Consider the following 25,109-nt stretch of genomic DNA (forward strand, 5'->3'; position numbering starts at 1 on the left):
GAGGGGGAGGGAAGGCAGGATGCAGGTAAAGATGCAGGTAGGGGTGGAGGAGGAGGGAAGGCAGGATGCAGGTAAAGATGCAGGTAGGGGTGGAGGAGGAGGGAAGGCAGGATGCAGGTAAAGATGCAGGTAGGGGTGGTGGAGGAGGGAAGGCAGGATGCAGGTAAAGATGCAGGTGTAGGAGGAGGGAAGGCAGGATGCAGGTAAAGATGCAGGTAGGGGTGGAGGAGGAGGGAAGGCAGGATGCAGGCAAAGATGCAGGTAGGGGTGGAGGAGGAGGGAAGGCAGGATGCAGGTAAAGATGCAGGTAGGGGTGGAGGAGAAGGGAAGGCAGAATGCAGGTAAAGATGCAGGTAGGGGTGGAGGAGGAGGGAAGGCAGGATGCAGGTAAAGATGCAGGTAGGGGTGGAGGAGGAGGGAAGGCAGGATGCAGGTAAAGATGCAGGTAGGGGTGGTGGAGGAGGGAAGGCAGGGTGCAGGTAAAGATGCAGGTAGGGGTGGTGGAGGAGGGAAGGCAGGATGCAGGTAAAGATGCAGGTAGGGGTGGTGGAGGAGGGAAGGCAGGATGCAGGTAAAGATGCAGGTAGGGGTGGTGGAGGAGGGAAGGCAGGATGCAGGTAAAGATGCAGGTGTAGGAGGAGGGAAGGCAGGATGCAGGTAAAGATGCAGGTAGGGGTGGTGGAGGAGGGAAGGCAGGATGCAGGTAAAGATGCAGGTGTAGGAGGAGGGAAGGCAGGATGCAGGTAAAGATGCAGGTGAAGGAGGAGGGAAGGCAGGATGCAGGTAAAGATGCAGGTAGGGGTGGAGGAGGAGGGAAGGCAGGATGCAGGTAAAGATGCAGGTGTAGGAGGAGGGAAGGCAGGATGCAGGTAAAGATGCAGGTGTAGGAGGAGGGAAGGCAGGATGCAGGTAAAGATGCAGGTGTAGGAGGTGGGAAGGCAGGATGCAGGTAAAGATGCAGGTAGGGGTGGTGGAGGAGGGAAGGCAGGGTGGAGGTAAAGATGCAGGTGTAGGAGGAGGGAAGGCAGGATGCAGGTAGGGGTGGAGGAGGAGGGAAGGCAGGATGCAGGTAAAGATGCAGGTGTAGGAGGTGGGAAGGCAGGATGCAGGTAAAGATGCAGGTAGGGGTGGAGGGGGAGGGAAGGCAGGATGCAGGTAAAGATGCAGGTAGGGGTGGAGGAGGAGGGAAGGCAGGATGCAGGTAAAGATGCAGGTAGGGGTGGAGGAGGAGGGAAGGCAGGATGCAGGTAAAGATGCAGGTAGGGGTGGAGGAGGAGGGAAGGCAGGATGCAGGTAAAGATGCAGGTAGGGGTGGAGGAGGAGGGAAGGCAGGATGCAGGTAAAGATGCAGGTAGGGGTGGAGGAGAAGGGAAGGCAGGATGCAGGTAAAGATGCAGGTAGGGGTGGAGGAGGAGGGAAGGCAGGATGCAGGTAAAGATGCAGGTAGGGGTGGAAGAGGAGGGAAGGCAGGATGCAGGTAAAGATGCAGGTAGGGGTGGTGGAGGAGGGAAGGCAGGGTGCAGGTAAAGATGCAGGTAGGGGTGGTGGAGGAGGGAAGGCAGGATGCAGGTAAAGATGCAGGTAGGGGTGGTGGAGGAGGGAAGGCAGGATGCAGGTAAAGATGCAGGTAGGGGTGGTGGAGGAGGGAAGGCAGGATGCAGGTAAAGATGCAGGTGTAGGAGGAGGGAAGGCAGGATGCAGGTAAAGATGCAGGTAGGGGTGGTGGAGGAGGGAAGGCAGGATGCAGGTAAAGATGCAGGTGTAGGAGGAGGGAAGGCAGGATGCAGGTAAAGATGCAGGTGAAGGAGGAGGGAAGGCAGGATGCAGGTAAAGATGCAGGTAGGGGTGGAGGAGGAGGGAAGGCAGGATGCAGGTAAAGATGCAGGTAGGGGTGGAGGAGGAGGGAAGGCAGGGTGCAGGTAAAGATGCAGGTGTAGGAGGAGGGAAGGCAGGATGCAGGTAAAGATGCAGGTAGGGAGAGATGGAGGTAGGGGTGGAGGGTGGGATAGCAGACCAGCAGCCTTTCCTTCCTTGAAGTGACCACTAATCTCACATGGAATTTGTGATGTCTTCAAGGAGGGAAGGATGCATTGTGGGTTTTCAAACAGGGCCTTTGGGTGTATAGTTTTGTCCAACTCACTCGCTAAGGTGAGGTAGGAACAGTGGAGGAGGGGTACTGTATGTGTCTGAGGAGAGGTACTGTATGTGTCTGAGGAGAGGTACTGTATGTGTCTGAGGAGAGGTACTGTATGTGTCTGAGGAGAGGTACTGTATGTGTCTGAGGAGAGGTACTGTATGTGTCTGAGGAGAGGTACTGTATGTGTCTGAGGAGAGGTACTGTATGTGTCTGAGGAGAGGTACTGTATGTTTCTGAGGAGAGGTACTGTATGGGTCTGAGGTGAGGTACTGTATGTGTCTGAGGTGAGGTACTGTATGTGTCTGAGGTGAGGTACTGTATGTGTCTGAGGAGAGGTACTGTATGTTTCTGAGGAGAGGTACTGTATGTTTCTGAGGAGAGGTACTGTATGTTTCTGAGGAGAGGTACTGTATGTGTCTGAGGAGAGGTACTGTATGTGTCTGAGGAGAGGTACTGTATGTGTCCGAGGAGAGGTACTGTATGTGTCTGAGGAGAGGTACTGTATGTGTCTGAGGTGAGGTACTGTATGTGTCTGAGGAGAGGTACTGTATGTGTCTGAGGAGAGGTACTGTATGTGTCTGAGGAGAGGTACTGTATGTTTCTGAGGAGAGGTACTGTATGTTTCTGAGGAGAGGTACTGTATGTTTCTGAGGAGAGGTACTGTATGTGTCTGAGGAGAGGTACTGTATGTGTCTGAGGAGAGGTACTGTATGTGTCCGAGGAGAGGTACTGTATGTGTCTGAGGAGAGGTACTGTATGTGTCTGAGGTGAGGTACTGTATGTGTCTGAGGAGAGGTACTGTATGTGTCTGAGGAGAGGTACTGTATGTGTCTGAGGAGAGGTACTGTATGTGTCTGAGGAGAGGTACTGTATGTTTCTGAGGAGAGGTACTGTATGTTTCTGAGGAGAGGTACTGTATGTGTCTGAGGTGAGGTAGGAACAGTGGAGGAGAGGTACTGTATGTGTCTGAGGTGAGGTACTGTATGTGTCTGAGGAGAGGTACTGTATGTGTGAGGTGAGGTACTGTATGTGTCTGAGGAGAGGTACTGTATGTGTCCGAGAAGAGGTACTGTATGGTTCTGAGGTGAGGTAGGAACAGGGGAGGAGAGGCACTGTATGTGTGAGGAGAGGTACTGTATGTGTCTGAGGTGAGGTACTGTATGGTTCTGAGGTGAGGTAGGAACAGGGGAGGAGAGGTACTGTATGTGTGAGGAGAGGTACTGTATGTGTCTGAGGTGAGGTAGGAACAGTGGAGGAGAGGTACTGTATGTGTCTGTGTCTCCATCACTAATAAGCAAACAAACTATCAAGCAAGAAGAGACAAGTTTCAATTGAATTCCGGGCTTTTCTATCCAAGCTCTTTAGCTTTAGACAGAGTGAGTACGACAAGGGTGTTTTGGGAGCGAGTGAACTGCTAGAAAATTATTTTTGATTAGTCTCTATCCTCACCTCCCTCTCTCTCCGTATCTCATTGTGGAAACCCTAATAAAGCAAACAGTTAAGCACACCCTCTCCTCAGCCTCCTCTGTTCTCCATCTCCCCAGTCTCCTCTGTTCTCCATCTCCTCAGCCTCCTCTGTTCTCCATCTCCTCAGCCTCCTCTGTTCTCCATCTCCCCAGTCTCCTCTGTTCTCCATCTCCTCAGCCTCCTCTGTTCTCTCTCTCCTCAGCCTCCTCTGTTCTCCCTCTCCTCAGCCTCCTCTGTTCTCCCTCTCCTCAGCCTCCTCTGTTCTCTCTCTCCTCAGCCTCCTCTGTTCTCTCTCTCCTCAGCCTCCTCTGTTCTCCCTCTCCTCAGCCTCCTCTGTTCTCCCTCTCCTCAGACTCCTCTGTTCTCCCTCTCCTCAGCCTCCTCTGTTCTCCCTCTCCTCAGCCTCCTCTGTTCTCCCTCTCCTCAGCCTCCTCTGTTCTCCCTCTCCTCAGCCTCCTCTGTTCTCTCTCTCCTCAGCCTCATCTGTTCTCTCTCTCCTCAGCCTCCTCTGTTCTCTCTCTCCTCAGCCTCCTCTGTTCTCCCTCTCCTCAGCCTCCTCTGTTCTCTCTCTCCTCAGCCTCCTCTGTTCTCTCTCTCCTCAGCCTCCTCTGTTCTCCCTCTCCTCAGCCTCCTCTGTTCTCCCTCTCCTCAGCCTCCTCTGTTCTCCATAACTCCCTCATTTAAGGTAATGGAGTAATCCAGAAAGCCAAGACCCAGCCTCTGCATTTTCCCTCAGCATTCATTCACTCCGCAGAAAAAAAAACAGGAAAGCAAAAGATACTGGAAGAGAAGAGATATAATGACGGCACTTAAGAAAGCACTTACCTTCAGCTGAGATGAACACTTGTTTTTCTTGGCCTCCGTTTCTCTCGTTGTCTCTCCGTCTGTTTTCACGGTGTCTGTGTGTGTATCTTGTGCCCTCTAAACCTAGCCGTTGTCCACGTTTCAAGAGGTGGTCGGTCGTTGGTTCACCATTGTGGCTACTGGGTTTAGGTTAGTGCTGAGGCCTTGGCTGCATTTCATTCCAGAAAGGTTATCTCCCTCTCCTCTTTCCTAGTTTCAGACTCCCCTTCACGGATCTGACATGAATGGATAAGTGAAGGCAATATGGAGGAAACTAGGTAGAGTTTTAACACCTACCCAGTTAGTCAATATGGAGGCAACTAGGTAGTTTTATCACCTACCCTGTTAGTCAATATGGAGGAAACTAGGTAGTTTTAACTAACACCTACCCAGTTAGTCAATATGGAGGAAACTAGGTAGAGTTTTAACACCTACCCAGTTAGTCAATATGGAGGAAACTAGGTAGAGTTTTAACACCTACCCAGTTAGTCAATATGTAGGAAACTAGGTAGAGTTTTAACACCTACCCTGTTAGTCAATATGGAGGAAACTAGGTAGAGTTTTAACTAACACCTACCCAGTTAGTCAATATGGAGGAAACTAGGTAGAGTTTTAACACCTACCCTGTTAGTCTCCGATCTGTTAAGGTGAGTGAACAAGGGCAAAAAGGAGGGGACAACTTTTCGGGACGCTATGCAACACCAGTGATAGTCAGACGTCTAGTCAGACAGCCAATCAGGTGTTAAACACAGTAGTGGCAGGACATTTGGGACAACACCTGCCAGACCATGAAGAAACAGACACACTGCTGCTTTAAACATAAACATGCCAAGATATACACACACACACACACACACACACACACACACACACACACACACACACACACACACACACACACACACACAGTCCATTGATGTTGTAGCATTTAAAAGATAGACTAAGTGTTGTTATTCTGTGAGATGTTGGGTCAGGCCTTGGCCCTCCCACTGTGTGCTGAATCTCATCTGACTCCAGTATAGGACAATGCAGTGCAGCTTGTTTTCAACCCCACCTTCTCCATATCCGTTTTACTTTACTGTGTGTATGTACGTGTGTTTGTACACGCACACACGCAAGTTCAAGCCGAGGCCCGTTGCTATGGAAACCTCTATATAAGTAGTGTAGCAAGGTGTTCTTTCTTGCGTAATGAGTAACACATAGATGGTGCTGTTCAGTAGATAATGCCCAGCGTATTACACAGCGTCTCTGAAGGGTTCCTGTAAAACATCCTCAGTGTGCAGTCCTTTGATTTAAACACAGAATACAGATGTCCTGTGCTTTGTCTCTTCTAATCTAATAGAGGAATTTGGTTGACATGGTGATCGCTACTCAGATGGTGTCACAGACATATTGAATTGTCATATTGAAGATCTGTTGATTTTTATCCTGGTTAGACTTGCAATGTTCTGACAACTTTCCCCAAATTCCCAGGTTTTCTAGAAATCCAGGTTAGAAGCCTGGGAATGTTGCTACCCTGGTACATACAGTATGTCTGATGATGCAACTAGCCATGTTATGGACTATGGCTGATCATATAGCCAGTTTATTTCATACGGCCAGTTGTGTGTGTGTGTGTGTGTGTGTCGGGGTGATGACCTGGCACAGTCACTTAGCGTGATGGTTCCTGTGAAGACACTACAGGCGACAATAAATAACATTCTCCTGGGTGAGTTAGGGTCCCACCTAGCCCACCTGACACGGCATGCTAAACACGCACACACACACACACACACACACACACACACACACACACACACACACACACACACACACACACACACACTCTCTCTTTCACTCAACACACACATATGTATTAACACACAGACTAATTCACACTTAAACACATACACACACACACCCTGAATGAGCGCTTGACCGCAGTGCGTGATCCCTCCTCGCTCCGGAGCCCCTCTTTCTGTCGTCCATCACCTGGGTGTCCGTGTCTTCCATCCTTCTGGGAAATGAGGAGATCTATTAGAATGGCCTGCTGTGTGAGATGACGAGGGTAATGGGGCTCTCTCTCTCTCCTTCTCTGCTCTGGAAAACCAGAGATTCATCACATCGAATGAGGGATGAGTGAAGAGAACAGGTGAAAGGTCAGAACCTGGTGGGGGGGCTGTGTGTGTGTGTGTGAGCAAGTGTGTGTTAGTGTGTGTGTGTGGAAGAGAGATCCCATTGTGTCTCTTCACCACATAGGATGGACCCCTCATGCTCACTGAGGTATGTCTCATTGTGATTTGTTCCTGTCCCTAACCATTCATAACATACATCCTGCCTGTCTGTCTGTCCCTAACCATTCATAACATACATCCTGCCTGTCTGTCTGTCCATAACCATTCATAACATACACCCTCTCTCTCTGTCCCTAACCATTCATAACATACATCCTGCCTGTCTGTCTGTCCCTAACCATTCATAACATACATCCTGCCTGTTCCTAACCATTCATAACATACATCCTGCCTGTCTCTGTCCCTAACCATTCATAACATACACCCTCTCTCTCTGTCCCTAACCATTCATAACATACATCCTGCCTGTCTGTCTGTCCCTAACCATTCATAACATACATCCTCCCTGTCTGTCCCTAACCATTCATAACATACATCCTGCCTGTCCCTAGCCATTCATAACATACATCCTGCCTGTCCCTAACCATCCATAACATACATCCTGCCTGTCCCTAACCATTCATAACATACATCCTCCCTGTCTCTGTCCCTAACCATTCATAACATACATCCTCCCTGTCTCTGTCCCTAACCATTCATAACATACATCCTGCCTGTCCCTAACCATTCATAACATACATCCTCCCTGTCTCTGTCCCTAACCATTCATAACATACATCCTCCCTGTCTCTGTCCTTAACCATTCATAACATACATCCTGTCTGCTTGTTCCTAACCATTCATAATATACATCCTGCCTGTCTGTCCCTAACCATTCATAACATACATCCTGTCTGTCCCTAACCATTCATAACATACATCCTGCCTGTCTGTCTGTCCCTAACCATTCATAACATACATCCTGCCTGTCCCTAACCATTCATAACATACACACTCTCTCTCTGTCCCTAACCATTCATAACATACATCCTGCCTGTCTGTCTGTCCCTAACCATTCATAACATACATCCTCCCTGTCTGTCCCTAACCATTCATAACATACATCCTGTCTGTCCCTAACCATTCATAACATACACCCTCTCTCTCTGTCCCTAACCATTCATAACATACATCCTCCCTGTCTGTCTGTCCCTAACCATTCATAACATACATCCTCCCTGTCTGCCTGTCCCTAACCATTCATAACATACATCCTCCCTGTCTGCCTGTCCCTAACCATTCATAACATACATCCTGTCTGCCTGTCCCTAACCATTCATAACATACATCCTCCCTGTCTGTCCCTAACCATTCATAACATACATCCTCCCTGTCTGCCTGCCTGTCCCTAACCATTCATAACATACATCCTCCCTGTCTGTCCCTAACCATTCATAACATACATCCTCCCTGTCTGTCCCTAACCATTCATAACATACATCCTCCCTGTCTCTGACCCTAACCATTCATAACATACATCCTGCCTGTCTGCCTGTCCCTAACCATTCATAACATACATCCTCCCTGTCTGCCTGTCCCTAACCATTCATAACATACATCCTCCCTGTCTGCCTGTCCCTAACCATTCATAACATACATCCTGTCTGTCCCTAACCATTCATAACATACATCCTGCCTGTCCCTAACCATTCATAACATACATCCTGTCTGTCCCTAACCATTCATAACATACATCCTGCCTGTCTGCCTGTCCCTAACCATTCATAACATACATCCTGCCTGTCCCTAACCATTCATAACATACATCCTCCCTGTCTGCCTGTCCCTAACCATTCATAACATACATCCTGCCTGTCTGCCTGTCCCTAACCATTCATAACATACATCCTCCCTGTCTGTCTGCCTGTCCCTAACCATTCATAACATACATCCTCTCTGTCTCTGTCCCTAACCATTCATAACATACATCCTCCCTGTCTCTGTCCCTAACCATTCATAACATACATCCTGCCTGTCTGCCTGTCCCTAACCAGTCATAACATACATCCTCCCTGTCTGTCTGTCCCTAACCATTCATAACATACATCCTGCCTGTCCCTAACCATTCATAACATACATCCTCCCTGTCTGCCTGTCCCTAACCATTCATAACATACATCCTCCCTGTCTCTGTCCCTAACCATTCATAACATACATCCTCTCTGTCTCTGTCCCTAACCATTCATAACATACATCCTCCCTGTCTCTGTCCCTAACCATTCATAACATACATCCTCCCTGTCTCTGTCCCTAACCATTCATAACATACATCCTCCCTGTCTCTGTCCCTAACCATTCATAACATACATCCTCTCTGTCTCTGTCCCTAACCATTCATAACATACATCCTCCCTGTCTCTGTCCCTAACCATTCATAACATACATCCTGCCTGTCCCTAACCATTCATAACATACATCCTCCCTGTCTCTGTCCCTAACCATTCATAACATACATCCTGCCTGTCCCTAACCATTCATAACATACATCCTCCCTGTCTCTGTCCCTAACCATTCATAACATACATCCTGCCTGTCCCTAACCATTCATAACATACATCCTGCCTGTCCCTAACCATTCATAACATACATCCTCCCTGTCTCTGTCCCTAACCATTCATAACATACACCCTCTCTGTCTCTGTCCCTAACCATTCATAACATTGTATGTCCTTAACCATTCATAACATACACCCTCTCTGTCTACCAGTCTAGTGATGGACTACCAACCAAACACCCTCCATCCATCTCTCTCCTTCATTTTCCCCCACCCAAATGTTTTCATGTAACATTCGTCTAAAGTTTAAAAAGGTACTCTCTGTCATTCACTCACTCTTCATTCCACACAGTACCTCCTCTGGTGTATGTGTACCGTTCAGATCCGGCACAGAGTTCAGCCCCACCTTCCTCAGTAAATAAAGTCAGAAGTGTCCCCACATCCCTGAAAACAGAAGAGCACCAGATGTGTGTGAGTCCTAGTGGAACCAGAGACTTTGACAGATGCTGCTAATTGTAGTCAGAGCCAGCTGCCTCTGTGTGACTGGGGAAGCACTCTGCCAGTACCTAGACTGTTCTTTTCAACCGCTCAGCCCAAACTACCTGGATGAGACTCCTTTTGCCTGCCGATTCAACTAGATTTATGAATGTTTATTAAGCTAATGAATTTGAATTTTTGAAGGTTGGTTAACGCCACATGTACAAAGCCTAATCTGGCCTGAGGAGACTCTAAACTGACAGCTAATGCCTTGCTCGGTGGTCTGACGGCTTGACTTCAGTACCTGTTTGGTCACTTGTCCTCTATAGGCTCTAGTGTTGTATATTTCAGGTCAGAATACAGTATGCTTAGAGAGAATGCTTACATTGTTAAATACTTCTCCTCTGATATGTAGTACCTTACTACAACGAAGTGCTCCACTCCTGTTCCAACAGATATATGCACTTATCAACCACAATTAAAAGAACACTTATTGAATGGTCCCTCTTTACATTGAAAGATTGGTCCTTGTGTGGACTGGTGGAGGCTGAAGAGCTGAAGTACTCTACTAACGAGCAGGTTCCAATCAGAAAAATAAATTCATTATTTAGCTTTAGCATTGAGCTGAGGTCAGAATGGTTTTGACTGCTGTGCATTAGCTTGTCTGTTAGTAGTCAGTTATTGAATGAGAGTCAATGAGATTAGAGAGGAGCTTTTAGACCTGGAGGCTGACAGGAGTGGTGCTGCCTTGGAGAGACCTCCTGATAGTCCACCATCACTGGTCCAGGATCAGTTGTCTTTGCCTCTGTTCTAACTCTAAACCTGTGTGAGCCTCACAATACAACTGACCTGGGATGAATTGATAAGAACAGTTTGAATTGCTGTTCAAATATCAACCATTCTCCCTTCCTTAATGTAATCACTCTAACACTGAGGTAAAACCCTAGGAAGGAAGAAAGGTGCATTTGAAAGGAATTCAAACTGGGCCTTAGTACCTGCTGCATCTTAGGGCCCTGTTCTAATACTCTTCAACTGTATCATTCCTTTCCTCTCTTCCTTGAAGTCATTTCAGAAGGAAGGAAGGAGGCATTTTGAATATTCTAGCAGGGCCAATGTTTGGGCTGTGTATCGCAGCTTCTTCACCTGTTGTCCCACCAGCCGTCCTCACCACAGCCTCTATCTCTGCTGCCCTCTGCAGGCTGCTGCTGGAACTGCTGGAGCTGCTGTTTGACAAGTTCAACGCGGTGGCTGCGGCCCACAGTGTGGTGCTGGCCCACCTGCAGCAGATCGTGGTGTCCCCCAACGGAGCCCAGGAGGGCATCAAGCTCTATGAGCTAGCCGACGTCTCTGCTAAGATCCAGACCGTGCTCCAGGTCAGTTCAAGTTTAAAATGTCAACTTTTGAGTCCATCACAGTCCCGAATCCCTGCACCACACACAAATAAAAAATATCTACAAAGATCCATCTGCCGTTCTGTGTATCCATAAAGATTCACGGATGATATTTCAGCAGACGATTTGCACACATGTGGTTAAACCTTTAGACTGTGAAAGCATAGATTAGGCTTCCATGAGCAGGAATGATCACACATGATGTTAACTAGGAGAGACAAGACTCACTGTTCAGACATCAACAACAATGACAAAAACAGATATAGCTTTACCTTTAGTGACGAAAATCTTTACTAATGCAGATTGGCTATTTACTGTACACGTTCATTGTAGAAATCAATCTGGTTCTTCATATGCGGCCCGGGGGGGTGTGACTGTGAAAGCATGTCGTATCTATAGCAGGAGGAATGTAGGCTAATTCCTTGAATGCTGTTACCTCTGTGTGTGTGTTGTGCATCCAGCTAGGAATCCTGGCAGTGTTTCACCCAACACTCGTTTGTGCAGCCAGTCAATGTTGTCTTTCTTTTCAAAGAAGAGATTATTCTTGTGGAACGAGTGCTGAGAGTACACACACGTGTATAAAAAAAACACATTGAAAAACACACATATTCAAACAAGCACACACAAAAACTCTCTCCCCTAGTCTAGTCAGTGAGTGCTGGGGGTGCCTGCCTTATATGGGGCGTTCCTCAGGGATCTGTCATAGGTCACTTCCAAACAGCTGCTCATCATCTCAGCCAATCAGACGGGAGCAGAGAGCAAACACAGTGCAGCCGACACGCACCAATTAAAGGACTGCAATTAAACCAGGCAATCAGAGGAAGTGCCTGTTCCTGTGTGTGTCACAACTAACATCAACCCCACTGTATAATTTATATTTTTTTTTATTCCTAATCTGACACGATGATGAAATCCGTAGCGCTTGATTTCTTCCGTCGGGTTCTAAGACGTAAGCCTGTGTGTAGGTGGACACATTTCAGAGTGTAGTGAAGTGTGGAAACGAGGGGAAGGATGAGAACGGAACACAGGTCTGATGATGAAACGGAGCAGCCAGAGGGGACGTTGGCTCGGGAACAGCCAGTTACGCTGGGGAAGCGGTCCAGTAACGTGAAGCTAGCTATCCCCTGTGGAGGGAGTCATTGTGAGGTGTAGCTCCAGGGTATTATCCTGTCACACATGTGAGTGATGGCTGGGCTCCAGCTTGAGCTCTGAGCATTAAAGAGTCTACAGTCAAACTACAGATGGAGGAGTGAGGATCCACATCATGGTTCTCGGACTGGTTTTCTAGATATGGTCTCTGACTTTTCTCTCCAAACCAGTCTGCTGTCATGTAGCTTGGTCTGTATGGATTAGGCTTCCAATGACACGAACCCATATAGCCTTCCCGTTAGTGACCACAAGCTTTACTAATGTGGATTGACTACACGTTCATTGTAAAAATCTATTTGGTTTCTTTATATACAGCCCAGGGCTGTATGTAGGACTGTGAAAGCAGACAGAATGTCAGTGAGTCTTGCCTTTTGTAGTCAGCATAATACATTTTATTTAAATAATATGTTTTTTTTTGTAAAAAAAATAAAATAAAAAATGTACACCCTTTTCTCCCCAATTTCGTGGTATCCAATTGTTAGTAGTTACTATCTTGTCTCATCGCTACAACTCCCGTACGGGCTCGGGAGAGACGAAGGTCAAAAGCCATGCGTCCTCCGAAACACAACCCAACCAAGCCGCACTGCTTCTTTAACACAGCGCGCATCAAACCAGCTGCACTAATGTGTTGGAGGAAACACAGTGCTCCTGGCGACCTGGTTAGCATGCACTGTGCCCGGCCCGCCACAGGAGTTGCTAGTGCGCGATGAGACAAGGATATGCCGGCCAAACTCTCCCTAACCCGGACGACGCTAGGCCAATTGTGCGTCGCCCCATGAACCTTCCGGTCGCGGCCGGCTGCGACAGAGCCTCCGGCGCGAACCCAGAGTCTCTGGTGGCGATAGACCAGTGTCCGAGACCACTGCGCCACCCGGGAGGCCCCATGTTTATCTTTTTTTACATTTGTTTTTTTGTACAGCAGATACAAACATACACAAGAACGCCTGGTCACACCTCCATCCCTAGTGCCTGGCCACACCCCCATCCCTAGTGCCTGGTCACACCCCCATCCCTAGAGCCTGGTCACACCCCTATCCCTAGTGCCTGGTCACACCCCCATCCCTAGAGCCTGGTCACACCCCCATCTCTAGAGCCTGGTCACACCTCCATCCCTAGTGCCTGGCCACACCCCCATCCCTAGTGCCTGGTCACACCCCCATCCCTAGAGCCTGGTCACACCCCCATCCCTAGTGTCTGGCCACACCCCCATCCCTAGTGCCTGGCCACACCCGCATCCCTAGAGCCTGGTCACACCCCCATCCCTAGAGCCTGGTCACACCTCCTCCATCCCTAGTGCCTGGCCACACCCCCATCCCTAGAGCCTGGTCACACCTCCTCCATCCCTAGTGCCTGGCCACACCCCCATCCCTAGTGCCTGGCCACACCCGCATCCCTAGAGCCTGGTCACACCCCCATCCCTAGAGCCTGGTCACACCCCCATCCCTAGTGCCTGGTCACACCCCCATCCCTAGAGCCTGGTCACACCCCCATCCCTAGAGCCTGGTCACACCCCCATCCCTAGAGCCTGGTCACACCCCCATCCCTACTGCCTGGTCACACCCACATCCCTAGTGCCTGGTCACACCTCCTCCATCCCTAGTGCCTGGTCACACCCCCATCCCTAGTGCCTGGTCACACCCCCATCCCTAGTGCCTGGTCACACCTCCTCCATCCCTAGAGCCTGGTCACACCCCCATCCCTAGAGCCTGGTCAAACCCCCATCCCTAGAGCCTGGTCACACCCCCATCCCTAGAGCCTGGTCACACCCCCATCCCTAGAGCCTGGTCACACCCCCATCCCTAGAGCCTGGTCACACCCCCATCCCTAGTGCCTGGTCACACCTCCTCCATCCCTAGAGCCTGGTCAAACCCCCATCCCTAGTGCCTGGTCACACCCCCATCCCTAGAGCCTGGTCACACCCCCATCCCTAGAGCCTGGTCACACCCCCATCCCTAGTGTCTGGTCACACCTCCATCCCTAGAGCCTGGTCACACCCCCATCCCTAGAGCCTGGTCACACCCCCATCCCTAGAGCCTGGTCACACCCCCATCCCTAGAGCCTGGTCACACCCCCATCCCTAGAGCCTGGTCACACCCCCATCCCTAGAGCCTGGTCACACCCCCATCCCTAGAGCCTGGTCACACCCCCATCCCTAGAGCCTGGTCACACCCCCATCCCTAGAGCCTGGTCACACCCCCATCCCTAGAGCCTGGTCACACCCCCATCCCTAGAGCCTGGTCACACCCCCATCCCTAGTGCCTGGTCACACCTCCTCCATCCCTAGAGCCTGGTCACACCCCCATCCCTAGTACCTGGTCACACCCCCATCCCTAGTGCCTGGTCACACCCCCATCCCTAGAGCCTGGTCACACCCCCATCCCTAGAGCCTGGTCACACCCCCATCCCTAGTGTCTGGTCACACCTCCATCCCTAGTGCCTGGTCACACCCCCATCCCTAGTCACACTTCCATCCCTAGTGCCTGGTCACACCCCCATTCCTAGTGCCTGGTCACACCCCCATCCCTAGTGCCTGGTCACACCCCCAACCCTAGTGCCTGGTCACACCCCATCCCTAGTCACACCCCCATCTCTAGTTCCTGGTCACACCCCCATCCCTAGTGCCTGGTCACACCACCATCCCTAGTCACACCCCCATCCCTAATCACACCCCCATCCCTAGTCACACCCCCATCCCTAGTGCCTGGCAACACCTCCATCCCTAGTGCCTGGCCACATCCCCATCCCTAGTGCCTGGTCACACCCCCATCCCTAGTGCCTGGTCACACCTCCATCCCTAGTGCCTGGCCACACCCCCATCCCTAGTGCCTGGCCACACCCCCATCCCTAGTGCCTGGTCACACCTCCATCCCTAGTGCCTGGCCACACCCCCATCCCTAGTGCCTGGCCACACCCGCATCCCTAGTGCCTGGCCACACCCCCATCCCTAGTGCCTGGCCTCACCTCCATCCCTAGTGCTTGGCCACACCTCCATCCCTAGTGCCTGGCCACACCCCCATCCCTAGTGCCGGGCCAAACCCGCATCCCTTGTGCCTGGCCACACCCCCATCCCTAGTGCCGGGCCACACCCCCATCCCTAGTGTCTGCACACAACCCCATCCATATTGCCTGGCCACACCACCATCCCTAGTGCCTGGCCACACCTGCATCCCTAGTGCCTGGCCACACCCCCATCCCTAGTGCCTGGCCACACCCCCATCCCTAGTGCCTGGCCACACCCCCATCCCTAGTGCCTGGCCACACCCCCATCCCTAGTGCCTGGCCACACCCCCATCCCTAGTAACTGGCCACATCCTCATCCCTAGTGCCTGGCCACACCCCCATCCCTGGTGCCTGCATTATTGTTTGTCACTTGGCTGTAAATTACACCCATTAATTTTTCTCGGTTGCCCAGGCTATTTCATTATTTCAATAATAAATCATGTTTCCATTGTGTTAATGATGGAGATGGATTTCCAGGTTTTTACTCTAAGTTTATTCCAGAAGAGTAATGAGAAGAGAATGGTCCGGGCCATTGGGTGTCTGACTGCACCCCATATGCCAGGTCTTGAAATATGCAGACAGACAGATTAACAGTATGTTTACATTGTAACACTTCTGACAGACAACTTTGTAGCTCCGCCCATAACGTTTGGACTTCACAGCGTTCTCAGAAGGCATGGATTACTGAGTCATTGTTAGTTTTACACTTAAGACATGACTCTGCCGTTGTGCTGTAGAATTTGTGAATTTTGTCTCTGGTTGAATAAATTCTATACATTGGTTTATACTGGATTAAGCTACATTTTCATGAACTGTTTCGTTAGTTTTGCTCCAACATTCCCTCCATCTTGTGGCAACATTACTCTCCTAGTCAGCATCGTGTGAATTTGAATGTGTGTGTTTGTTTGATTGTGTGTGTATGTTTCAATCTGTTTTTTCTTTTGCTCGTGCGGCGAGGTCCGTGCACACGTTTGTGTATAGATAGCTGAGGAACTGCATTTCAACTGACATGCTTTCATGTTCTCAGCACTCGTTCCACAAGAATAATCTCTTCTTTGAAAAGAAAGACAACATTGACTGGCTGCACAAACGAGTGTTGGGTGAAACACTGCCAGGATTCCTAGCTGGATGCACAACACACACAGAGGTAACAGCATTCTCTCAAGGAATTAGCCTACATCTCTCCTGCTATAGATACGACATGCTTTCACAGTCACACCCCCCCGGGCCGCATATGAAGAACCAGATTGATTTCTACAATGGAAGTGTACAGTAAATAGTCAATCTGCATTAGTAAAGATGTGAAATATTGTGGTCACTAAAGGTGAGGCTACATGGATTTGTCATTGTAGTTGATGTCAGAACAGTGAGTCCTAGTTAGCATCATGTGAGGTAGACCTCCTGAGGGACACAGTGAAGAGTTGACAGCAGTTTGCTCCTTTCCTCTTTTCTATTTTACACTCTGCTCTTTTCTTATCTTGCTCTTATTTTCTCCCTCACATCTTTTCTCTTCCTTGTTTTCGTCTCGTTCCAAGTCTCTGAGGGCTAGCGTTCTCTCCCTTTTCTTTTGAGAGGAGAGAGACGGAGGGAGCGAGAGGGAGAGCAAGCGAGGGGGCGGGGGAGCGAGCGGAAGGGAGGGAAGGAGAGGGAGGGAGGGAGCTAGAGAGAGATGGGCACAGACCGGTGGAGGGGGGTGACTGAAAGAGAGGAGAGTAAAGGGAGAGAGAGGTGCACACTGGGATTGAGTATATGGGCTTATCATCACTCCATCAGACCAGGAGTCAGACGGTGACCTTGAGCACATTTTATCCATCATATTTTCTTTTCTCTTGCGTTTTCTCTCTCACTCATTCTCTCGCTTTTTCACCCCTCAAAACCACTCAGAATGAAAAGCAGTGACTCCGCAATGCCAACTGTTGCTAAGGCCGCCCTGAGCTAACTGCGGAAGGGCGGGCAGGCAGGCAGGCCTTAGGGCTCGAAGACGCAGCTAGACTTGAATCACATTTTGTCCAAAGCCTACTTTAGTGGAACTGAGGACAAATGCTCTGTCTTATTGAACATTGATTATCTAAGACCCAGGCCCCTTGATTGGCTCAAAATTGGTCCTTACACTAAGCTGTGATTGGATAGGTACTGGATCAACAGAGTCATGATTTGTCTGGGCCAACTGATTGCCTGCCAGTTTATTCACCGGTGTTTCAGCTCTGTTTGGAGGAGAATATGAAGAGATGGACAGATAGAGGTGTGGGAACTGTAGGGTTGGCGTTGTATACTCTCAGAGCCAGTCAGATGGACAGATAGAGGTGTGGGAACTGTAGGGTTGGCGTTGTATACTCTCAGAGCCAGTCAGATGGTTGGATGGAATTTATTCAAATAGTTTCAATCCAAATCTGACCCTTCATACTGTACATTGGCTACCTAATCACCCCCTAGCTTCCAATTGGCTCAATCACCTACCCTCTCCACGGCAACTCCCCTTTACTGACCTTATTGTCCCCATGGGGACATGTTGTTAAAGTATCATGTACACGTTTAAATTGGCGTTTAAATACAGTAGACAACAAATTGACAATACAACATTCATAACAGTTACATACCAATAAAATGAGACTAGCCTGCTGGCCTTACTGGGTCGATAGGATCATTTCGCCCGGGCTGTTTAGGAGGGATATCACACCTGGCACAAATTATTGTCTAGTTCTGTTATTCCTGCCGGGGGGTACCCTATACCTGCACCCAGAGGGGGGAGTAGTTCAATGTCTGGGTACATGGGGTGGCTTGGGTGAAAAATATTTAGTGAGCCTTGCTGATGGCCCTGACATTAAAGATCTCGTCCAGACCTGTCTGTTTCTCCTAGTACTTTGCTTGACATGGCGATAATCCTTCTCAGCATATTTCTCTGGTTGACAGTGGTCTTGCTAAACCAACAAACAATACAAAAAGTTGAAATACTCTCAATGAAAGATCTGCAAAACAGAGTCAGTATAGTCCAGTCAACATTAAAAGATCCCATCTTGTTGAGAAAGTACAGTCTCCGTTGACTCTTTTTATAGATAATTATTGTCCAAGAGGACAGCCAGATATGTGTATTTCTCTATGTTCTGACCTGTTACAGACGTAGGTGGTGTTCTCTTCCTGAAGTCGATGCACATCTCTTTGGTTTTGTTGTTATTGAGGACCAAGTGTGATTCATCACAGCACTCTACGAAGTCATTTAGGACCGGGCCATGGGGTTCCTCATCATCATGCAACAGTCTGATCAAGGCAGTGTCATCAGCGAACTAAACTAGGTGTCTGTCAGGGTGGGAACTAGTACAACTATTAGTGTACAGTTGGTCGTCCTAAATAAAATACTAAAGTAAAGGCAAATGAAAGAGATTGTGTCAGGGATAGAGAGTTAAAGAGAGTTGGAGAAAGAGAGAGGAGGGAGTGTAGGTATTGCGCGGCTGTGCTGTGCCTTTGTGTTAATGGAAGGCATTAAGCCGTTGGCTCTTCAGCGGCGCGGGCACTAGAGCTGCTACCGCTGCCTCCGCTCTGCCAACCCCAGGTTGCCAGGGGCTCCTCGCTCCCCCGCCGCCGCGATGTGCGATAATGTCATCTCTTGATTAGAATACTCATTATGTGAAATGAGGTTTTCTTATTCAGTCACTCGTGTTATTATTTTCTGTCCGATTGTATCTTTGTGAGTCTCTCCTTCTCTCCCACTCCCTCTCTCAATCCTTCTTATCCCATTTTCTTTCCATCCCTCTCTCTTTCCCTCAATCACCATTCCTCTCATTCTCTTTCCCTCTCCCTTCCTCTATCCCTCTCTCTACCCCTCTCCCCCGTCTTTCCTGCTCTCTTCAAGAGACAAACTCAGTATGACAGCAGCACATGTTAGTCTAGCAGCACATGTTAGTCTAGCAGCACATGTTAGTCTAGCAGCACATGTTAATGCCTGATACTCTAGCAGCACATGTTACTCTAGCAGCACGTTACTCTAGCAGCACATGTTAGTCTAGCAGCACATGTTAGTCTAGCAGCACATGTTAGTCTAGCAGCACATGTTAATGCCTGATAGTCTAGCAGCACATGTTAATGCCTGATATTCTAGCAGCACATGTTAATGCCTGATAGTCGGGCCGCATTGCAGATTCCTGAGGGAGGCTGTATGGCAGGCTACTCTTTGCCCTGTCTCTACTCTGACAGTGGGGTTCTATAGTTCCCCTATTCCACCCTGCAGCGGCCTGGTGTGTGTGTGTGCGCGCCTATGTCGACTTGAGTGTGTGCACTTGTGTCTGCAGGTGTGAAACGTACCCACTATCATGAAACATCTCTACTAGCTAGTATCTATGCTCAGGTGTGTGTGGTGAGATGTTGTTGGCTCTTGTCTGGGTGTAGATTAGATCGTGTTGGCAGTTGTCTATGTTGTCTCTTGTTAGTTCAGGTGTGTTCTGAAGACTAGCAGTTGTGCACTATCATCTATATATTAGCTAGTGGCTCAGGTGTGTGTTGATGCTGTTGGGTCTTGTCTAGGTGTAAATTAGTGGCGGCCATCTTGTTCACGTTGTCTCTTGTTCACGTCTGTGCTGTAGTGCTGAATGATTAGTGCTTTTTGAGGTTGGTTCGATGATTATTTTTTTAAACATTAAATGCATTATAAAATAATGACATTACTTTGATTTTAGAGCATTTTAATGGAAATTCCAAAGCCCAAAATAGTGAACGTTCAATATCTAAAACATTGAAAATATTCCATTGTGTCTGTCAGGTCCACATTGGGTAGACATCAAAAGAAGAACTAGAAAATGATTATGAAATAATTAAATATTTCAGTTGTGTATATTACTTCATTTTTATTTGATGACTTTATTATTTAGTCATCATCTCTCTAAAAAAAAAGCTCCATCAAGCTACACACAATACCCCACAATGACAAAGTGAAAACAGGTTTTTAGAAATGTTTACAAAAAAACATACACTATTTACATAAGTATTCAGACTTTTTGCTATGAGACTCGAAATTGAGCTCAGGTTTATCCTGTTTCCATTGATCGTCCTTGAGATATTTCTACAACTTGATCCCCAAGAACACAATGGCCTCCATCATTCATAAGTATACGTTTGGAACCACCAATTGAATCCATTTTAGAATAAGACTATAACGTAACAAAATGTGGAAAAAGTCAAGGCGTCTGAATACTTTCCGAATGTGCTGTATGTTCTCCCCAGACTGTACTGTCTTTAGCCGTCCTGTTTGGACAGTTCCCCAGACTGTACTGTCTTTAGCCGTCCTGTTTGGACAGTTCCCCAGACTGTACTGTCTTTAGCCGTCCTGTTTGGACAGTCCCCCAGACTGTACTGTCTTTAGCCGTCCTGTTTGGACAGTTCCCCAGACTGTACTGTCTTTAGCCGTCCTATTTAGACAGTTCCCCAGACTGTACTGTCTTTAGCCGTCCTATTTAGACAGTTCCCCATACTGTACTGTCTTTAGCCGTCCTGTTTGGACAGTTCCCCAGACTGTACTGTCTTTAGCCGTCCTATTTAGACAGTTCCCCAGACTGTACTGTCTTTAGCCGTCCTGTTTGGACAGTTCCCCATACTGTACTGTCTTTAGCCGTCCTATTTAGATAGTACAGTATGGGGAACTGTCTTTAGCCGTCCCATTTAGATAGTACAGTATGGGGAACTGTCTTTAGCCGTCCCATTTAGATAGTTCCGTATGGGGAACTGTCTTTAGCCGTCCTATTTAGATAGTTCCCCAGACTGTACTGTCTTTAGCCGTCCTATTTAGACAGTTCCCCATACACTACTGTCTTTAGCCGTCCTATTTAGATAGTTCCGTATGGGGAACTGTCTTTAGCCGTCCTATTTAGACAGGCTGCCTCAGCATGCTACAGAGCTGTCTAAATAATTGTATTAGTTCTACGAAGTAGATAAGGCATACTTTCACAAACTGTCTCTGTCCCTCTCGTCGTTGTGTTGTGTTCATTCCTCTCTCACGTGGTCTGTGTGTATCTAACCTAACGTATTAGGCGTAAAAGTGAATCTGTCCAGAGATCTGTATATAAAGATGAGATGCTCATTGTAGTCAATTACCCCACTCTGCGCTGAACTAGGTTGAATATTTGCTAAATGAAAACTACAACTGTCTTCAGCCCAGTGTTCCACATATATATTATTGGAATTCAAGTAATTGAACCGACGTCGGTCAATTAGTTGTTTAATAACAACACCCCCAAAATGTTTGTTAATCGCTCAGCACTAGTTTGCTGAAGTTAAGCATCTGCCCTCAAACATCTTTGTCTAGCTACAGGGCCTTCACAAAGTATTGACACCCCGTGACTTTTTCCACATTTTTATTTGTGCTACAGACTGAATTTAGAATGGACAAAATGTCGGCTTTGTGTCACTGGCCTACACACAATACCCCATAATGTCTAAGTATATACAAATGAATTCAAAATGAAAAGCTGAAATGTCTTGAGTGAATATTAAAATCAAGTATTCAACCCCTTTGTTATGAGTAACAAAGTCACATAATAAGTTGCATGGACTCACTCACCCTGTGTGCAATAACATGATTTTTGAATGAATACCTCATCTCTGTACCCCACACATACAATTATCTGTATGGTACCTCAGTTGAGCAGTGAATTTCAAACACAGATTCAATGACAAATACCAGGTAGGTTTTCCAATGTCTTGCAACAGAAGAGCAACTATTGGTAGATTGGTAAAACAAAAAACGCAGACATTGAATATCCGTTTGAGCATGGTGAAGTTATTAATTTCAATACACCCAGTCACTACAAAGATACAGACTCCTTCCTAACTCAGTTGCCGGAGAGGAAGGAAACCACACAGGGATTTGACCATGAGGCCAATGGTGACTTTAAAACAGTTAGAGTGTAATGGATGTTATAGAATTGAGGATGGCTCAACAACATTGTAGTTACTCCACAATACTAACCTAAATGACAGAGTGAAAAGGAGGAAGCCTGTACAGAATACAAATATTCCAAAACATGCATCCTGTTTGCAATAAAGCGCTAAAGTGAAACTAAAAAATGTGGCAAAGAAATTACCTTCATTTCTGAATACGAAGTGTTATGTTTGGGGCAAATCCAACACCTCACTGAGTACCACTCTTCATATTTTTAAGCATGTTTGTCGCTGCATCATGTTATGAGTATGCTTGTCATCAGGAAGGAGTAGGGAGATTTTTTTCTGACAAAAAGAAACGGAATGGAGCTAAACACAGGCAATATCCTAGAGGAAAATCTGGTTGTCTGTTTTTCTACAGACGATGGGTAACAAATTCACCTTTCAGCAGGACGATAAGCTAAAACACAAGGCCAGGTTATTGTCCGACTTAAATCGTCCTGAAAATCTATGGCAAGACGTGAAAAAGGCAATCTAGCAATGATCAACAACCAACTTGACAGAGCTTAGAGAATTTTAAAAAGAATAATGTGCAGATATTGTGCAATCCTGGTGTGCAAAGCTCTTAGATACTTACCAAGCGAGACTCACAGCTGTAAACGCTGCCAAAGGTGATTCTAACATGTATTGACTCAGGGGTGTGAATAATTATGTAAATGAGATGTTTCTGTACTTCATTTTCAATAAATTAGCAAACAATTCTAAAAACATGTTTTCACTTTGTCATTATGTGTGTAGATGAGAAGAATAAAACATATTTTATCATTTTGAATTCAGGCTGTAACACAACACAATGTGGAATAAGTTAAGGGGTATGAATACTTTCTGAAGGCTCTGTAGTATCTCTCACAGCGGATAAGGTGTGTTTGGAGAGATGGGGGTAAGTTGTTGGCTCTTGGTAAGGTGTATATTAGCCCAGCGGAAGCCATCTTGTTGGCAGTTTCTCCAGCGTATCTTGTTATTCCCCCTCTCTTCTCTCCACCTAGCTACACACTCATTTAATAGGCTAGCCTATAAATGGAAGCCTCTAGATGATTTGTTTTTTCCCTCCACTTTGAAAAGTGTGGAATCGTGTTGACCTTTCCACTTGGCATGCTCTGAGACGGACACCGGATCTGACAGAGACACGAGAGGGCACACAGTTACACGGCCTGAGCTGAGACTTCCCATATTCCACTGAGCGACTGTCTCCAGGAAGGCACAGTATGGAGTAGGTTAACATGGGCTTTTTGAAAACCAAGAGCCATGTAGCAGTGGTCTTGATCCCTGTTTGGAAATGCCGGCTGTGCTTTCCCAGCGTGCTTTAAGTGTGGATGAGATATTGATTGGGACTTTAAAGAGCGGCTGGTAATTCTCAGTATTGGTGTCAGTAAGGGAGTGGAACAGTGTTGTCTGTGCTGTCACACTTTTCCACCGAGGTAGAGTGTGTGAATAAATGTATTGATTTTTCACGCCTGTGAGCCCACGTTATTAGGCTTCTATATTCCAAGCTTGCACCACTTCACTTGATGCCTCCCTCCCTTTCTCTGTGAACATCAGTCTTTTGTTTTTATCCATCACACCGTCTCAAGGTCTTCTGCAGTTCTCTTATGAAATTAGAGGCACTCAGAATCTTTCAATGTATCATACATACACTATAATCCCACTAGATCCAGTCACATTGGATACGGTTGCCTCTCACCAAATCATCAAGCGTGCCAAGAATCATACTTATCTAAACACTTTGACAAGTTTTGTCAGATTTTCCCTTGAACCTGAACAGCAGTTGCAAGCAACAGCATTATGTGCTTAGAAAATATTTAGGTAAAAACCAAGAAATCTTTCCATAGACACGGACAAAAAAACTCCACCTGCCATCAGATGATCTAAGACCATATGGTCTGACTGAGACCAAAGACCCTATATCGCATAAGGCCCTATCGCATAAGGCCCTATCGCATAAGACCCTGCTGAATCCCTCACCACAGTCACCCATAGGGACCATGTTTGACCTATATTTGGCATGGCTTGTTACGGTCCCCCTCTCAGCACGGCCTGACCTTCGACCTCGCGACAACATAGTCCAACGCGTCTGAGTTTTCTAATTAGCCTAGTGCTTGAGTATTCCGCTATGATGCCATGGTGTCTCCATGACGGCGAGGCTACCGAGTTGATCCGCCAGCCGCTGCTGCTGTGTGCCCAGAGTGCAGATTAATGCTTTTTAATGAGCAGTGGTGAGGACCTTTTGGAGCTAAGGTGCGATTTAGCAAATCAAGGATGGATGTCGTCTGTCTGTTCTTACAGAACACGTCTAGAAATATCTAACACTTTATTAGGCTACTTGACAATGCTATATAAAACACAGGCTAGCCTGGCCCAGCTGAAAGAGAATCTATGACACATGGCAGCTGTAGTAGTGAACACTCTCCTCCTGTTCTATTGACACAGTGAGAGCCTGTGGCTGTGGCTGAATAAATCATAGCACAGCCAGAGATTAGCCGAGACAAAGGAGAAGCGTATGTTCGAAGTATAGAAATATATAAAGTAGTATGTGAGGGAGTTAAATATGCAGGCCTTCCTCACGACTTGTCAGCCAAGTGAAAACAAGGCAAATTGAAGTGCCAGGGAAACAACAGCCAGACGACAATGATCTGTTTTAATGAAATATGATGCGCAGAGACATTGCTGTGTTGTTTCTTTCCTAACGCTTTAATCAACATGTCACTATTTCACTGTAATCCTACCCCACCCATCCACCCCCGATGTGTCATATTTACATATTACTGGGGCGCGGTGAAGCTAGTATATTGATTGTGTCGAAATTCCATCATCGCCCCTCCTTTTGTGTTTGAGAGAAGAGAGATTTTAAAGCTAATTATTCTAATCTGACGGTATGCTTTATAGTTTCCCGTTCTCCTGTAGATGCACAGCATGTTCTCCTTCAAACATTGCTTATCTGAATTGTGTGTATGCGAGTACAGGTGTGTGTGTGTGTGTGGCTCTCAACGGTCAAGGCGTTGCGATACAGAAGAGTCATATTGTTCATTTGTGTAAGAGCATGGAATCCATGTAGACCCATTGCCAGGGTCATGCTT

At 47.5% G+C, this 25,109-nt stretch overlaps 1 protein-coding gene across 1 annotated transcript in view; it reads left to right on the plus strand.

Moving 5' to 3' along the window:
• Positions 1 to 25,109, plus strand: part of LOC110499821 (exocyst complex component 4) — a 237,494-nt gene that overhangs the window by 40,755 nt on the left and 171,630 nt on the right. Inside the window, exon 7 of the mRNA XM_036957071.1 lies at positions 10,770 to 10,944. Within this exon, the coding sequence (XP_036812966.1) occupies positions 10,770 to 10,944 (175 nt within the window). The remainder of the gene's footprint in view (positions 1 to 10,769; positions 10,945 to 25,109) is intronic.

The sequence above is a fragment of the Oncorhynchus mykiss genome, chromosome 21 (genome assembly GCF_013265735.2).
Source record: "Oncorhynchus mykiss isolate Arlee chromosome 21, USDA_OmykA_1.1, whole genome shotgun sequence".
Lineage (NCBI taxonomy): Eukaryota > Metazoa > Chordata > Actinopteri > Salmoniformes > Salmonidae > Oncorhynchus > Oncorhynchus mykiss.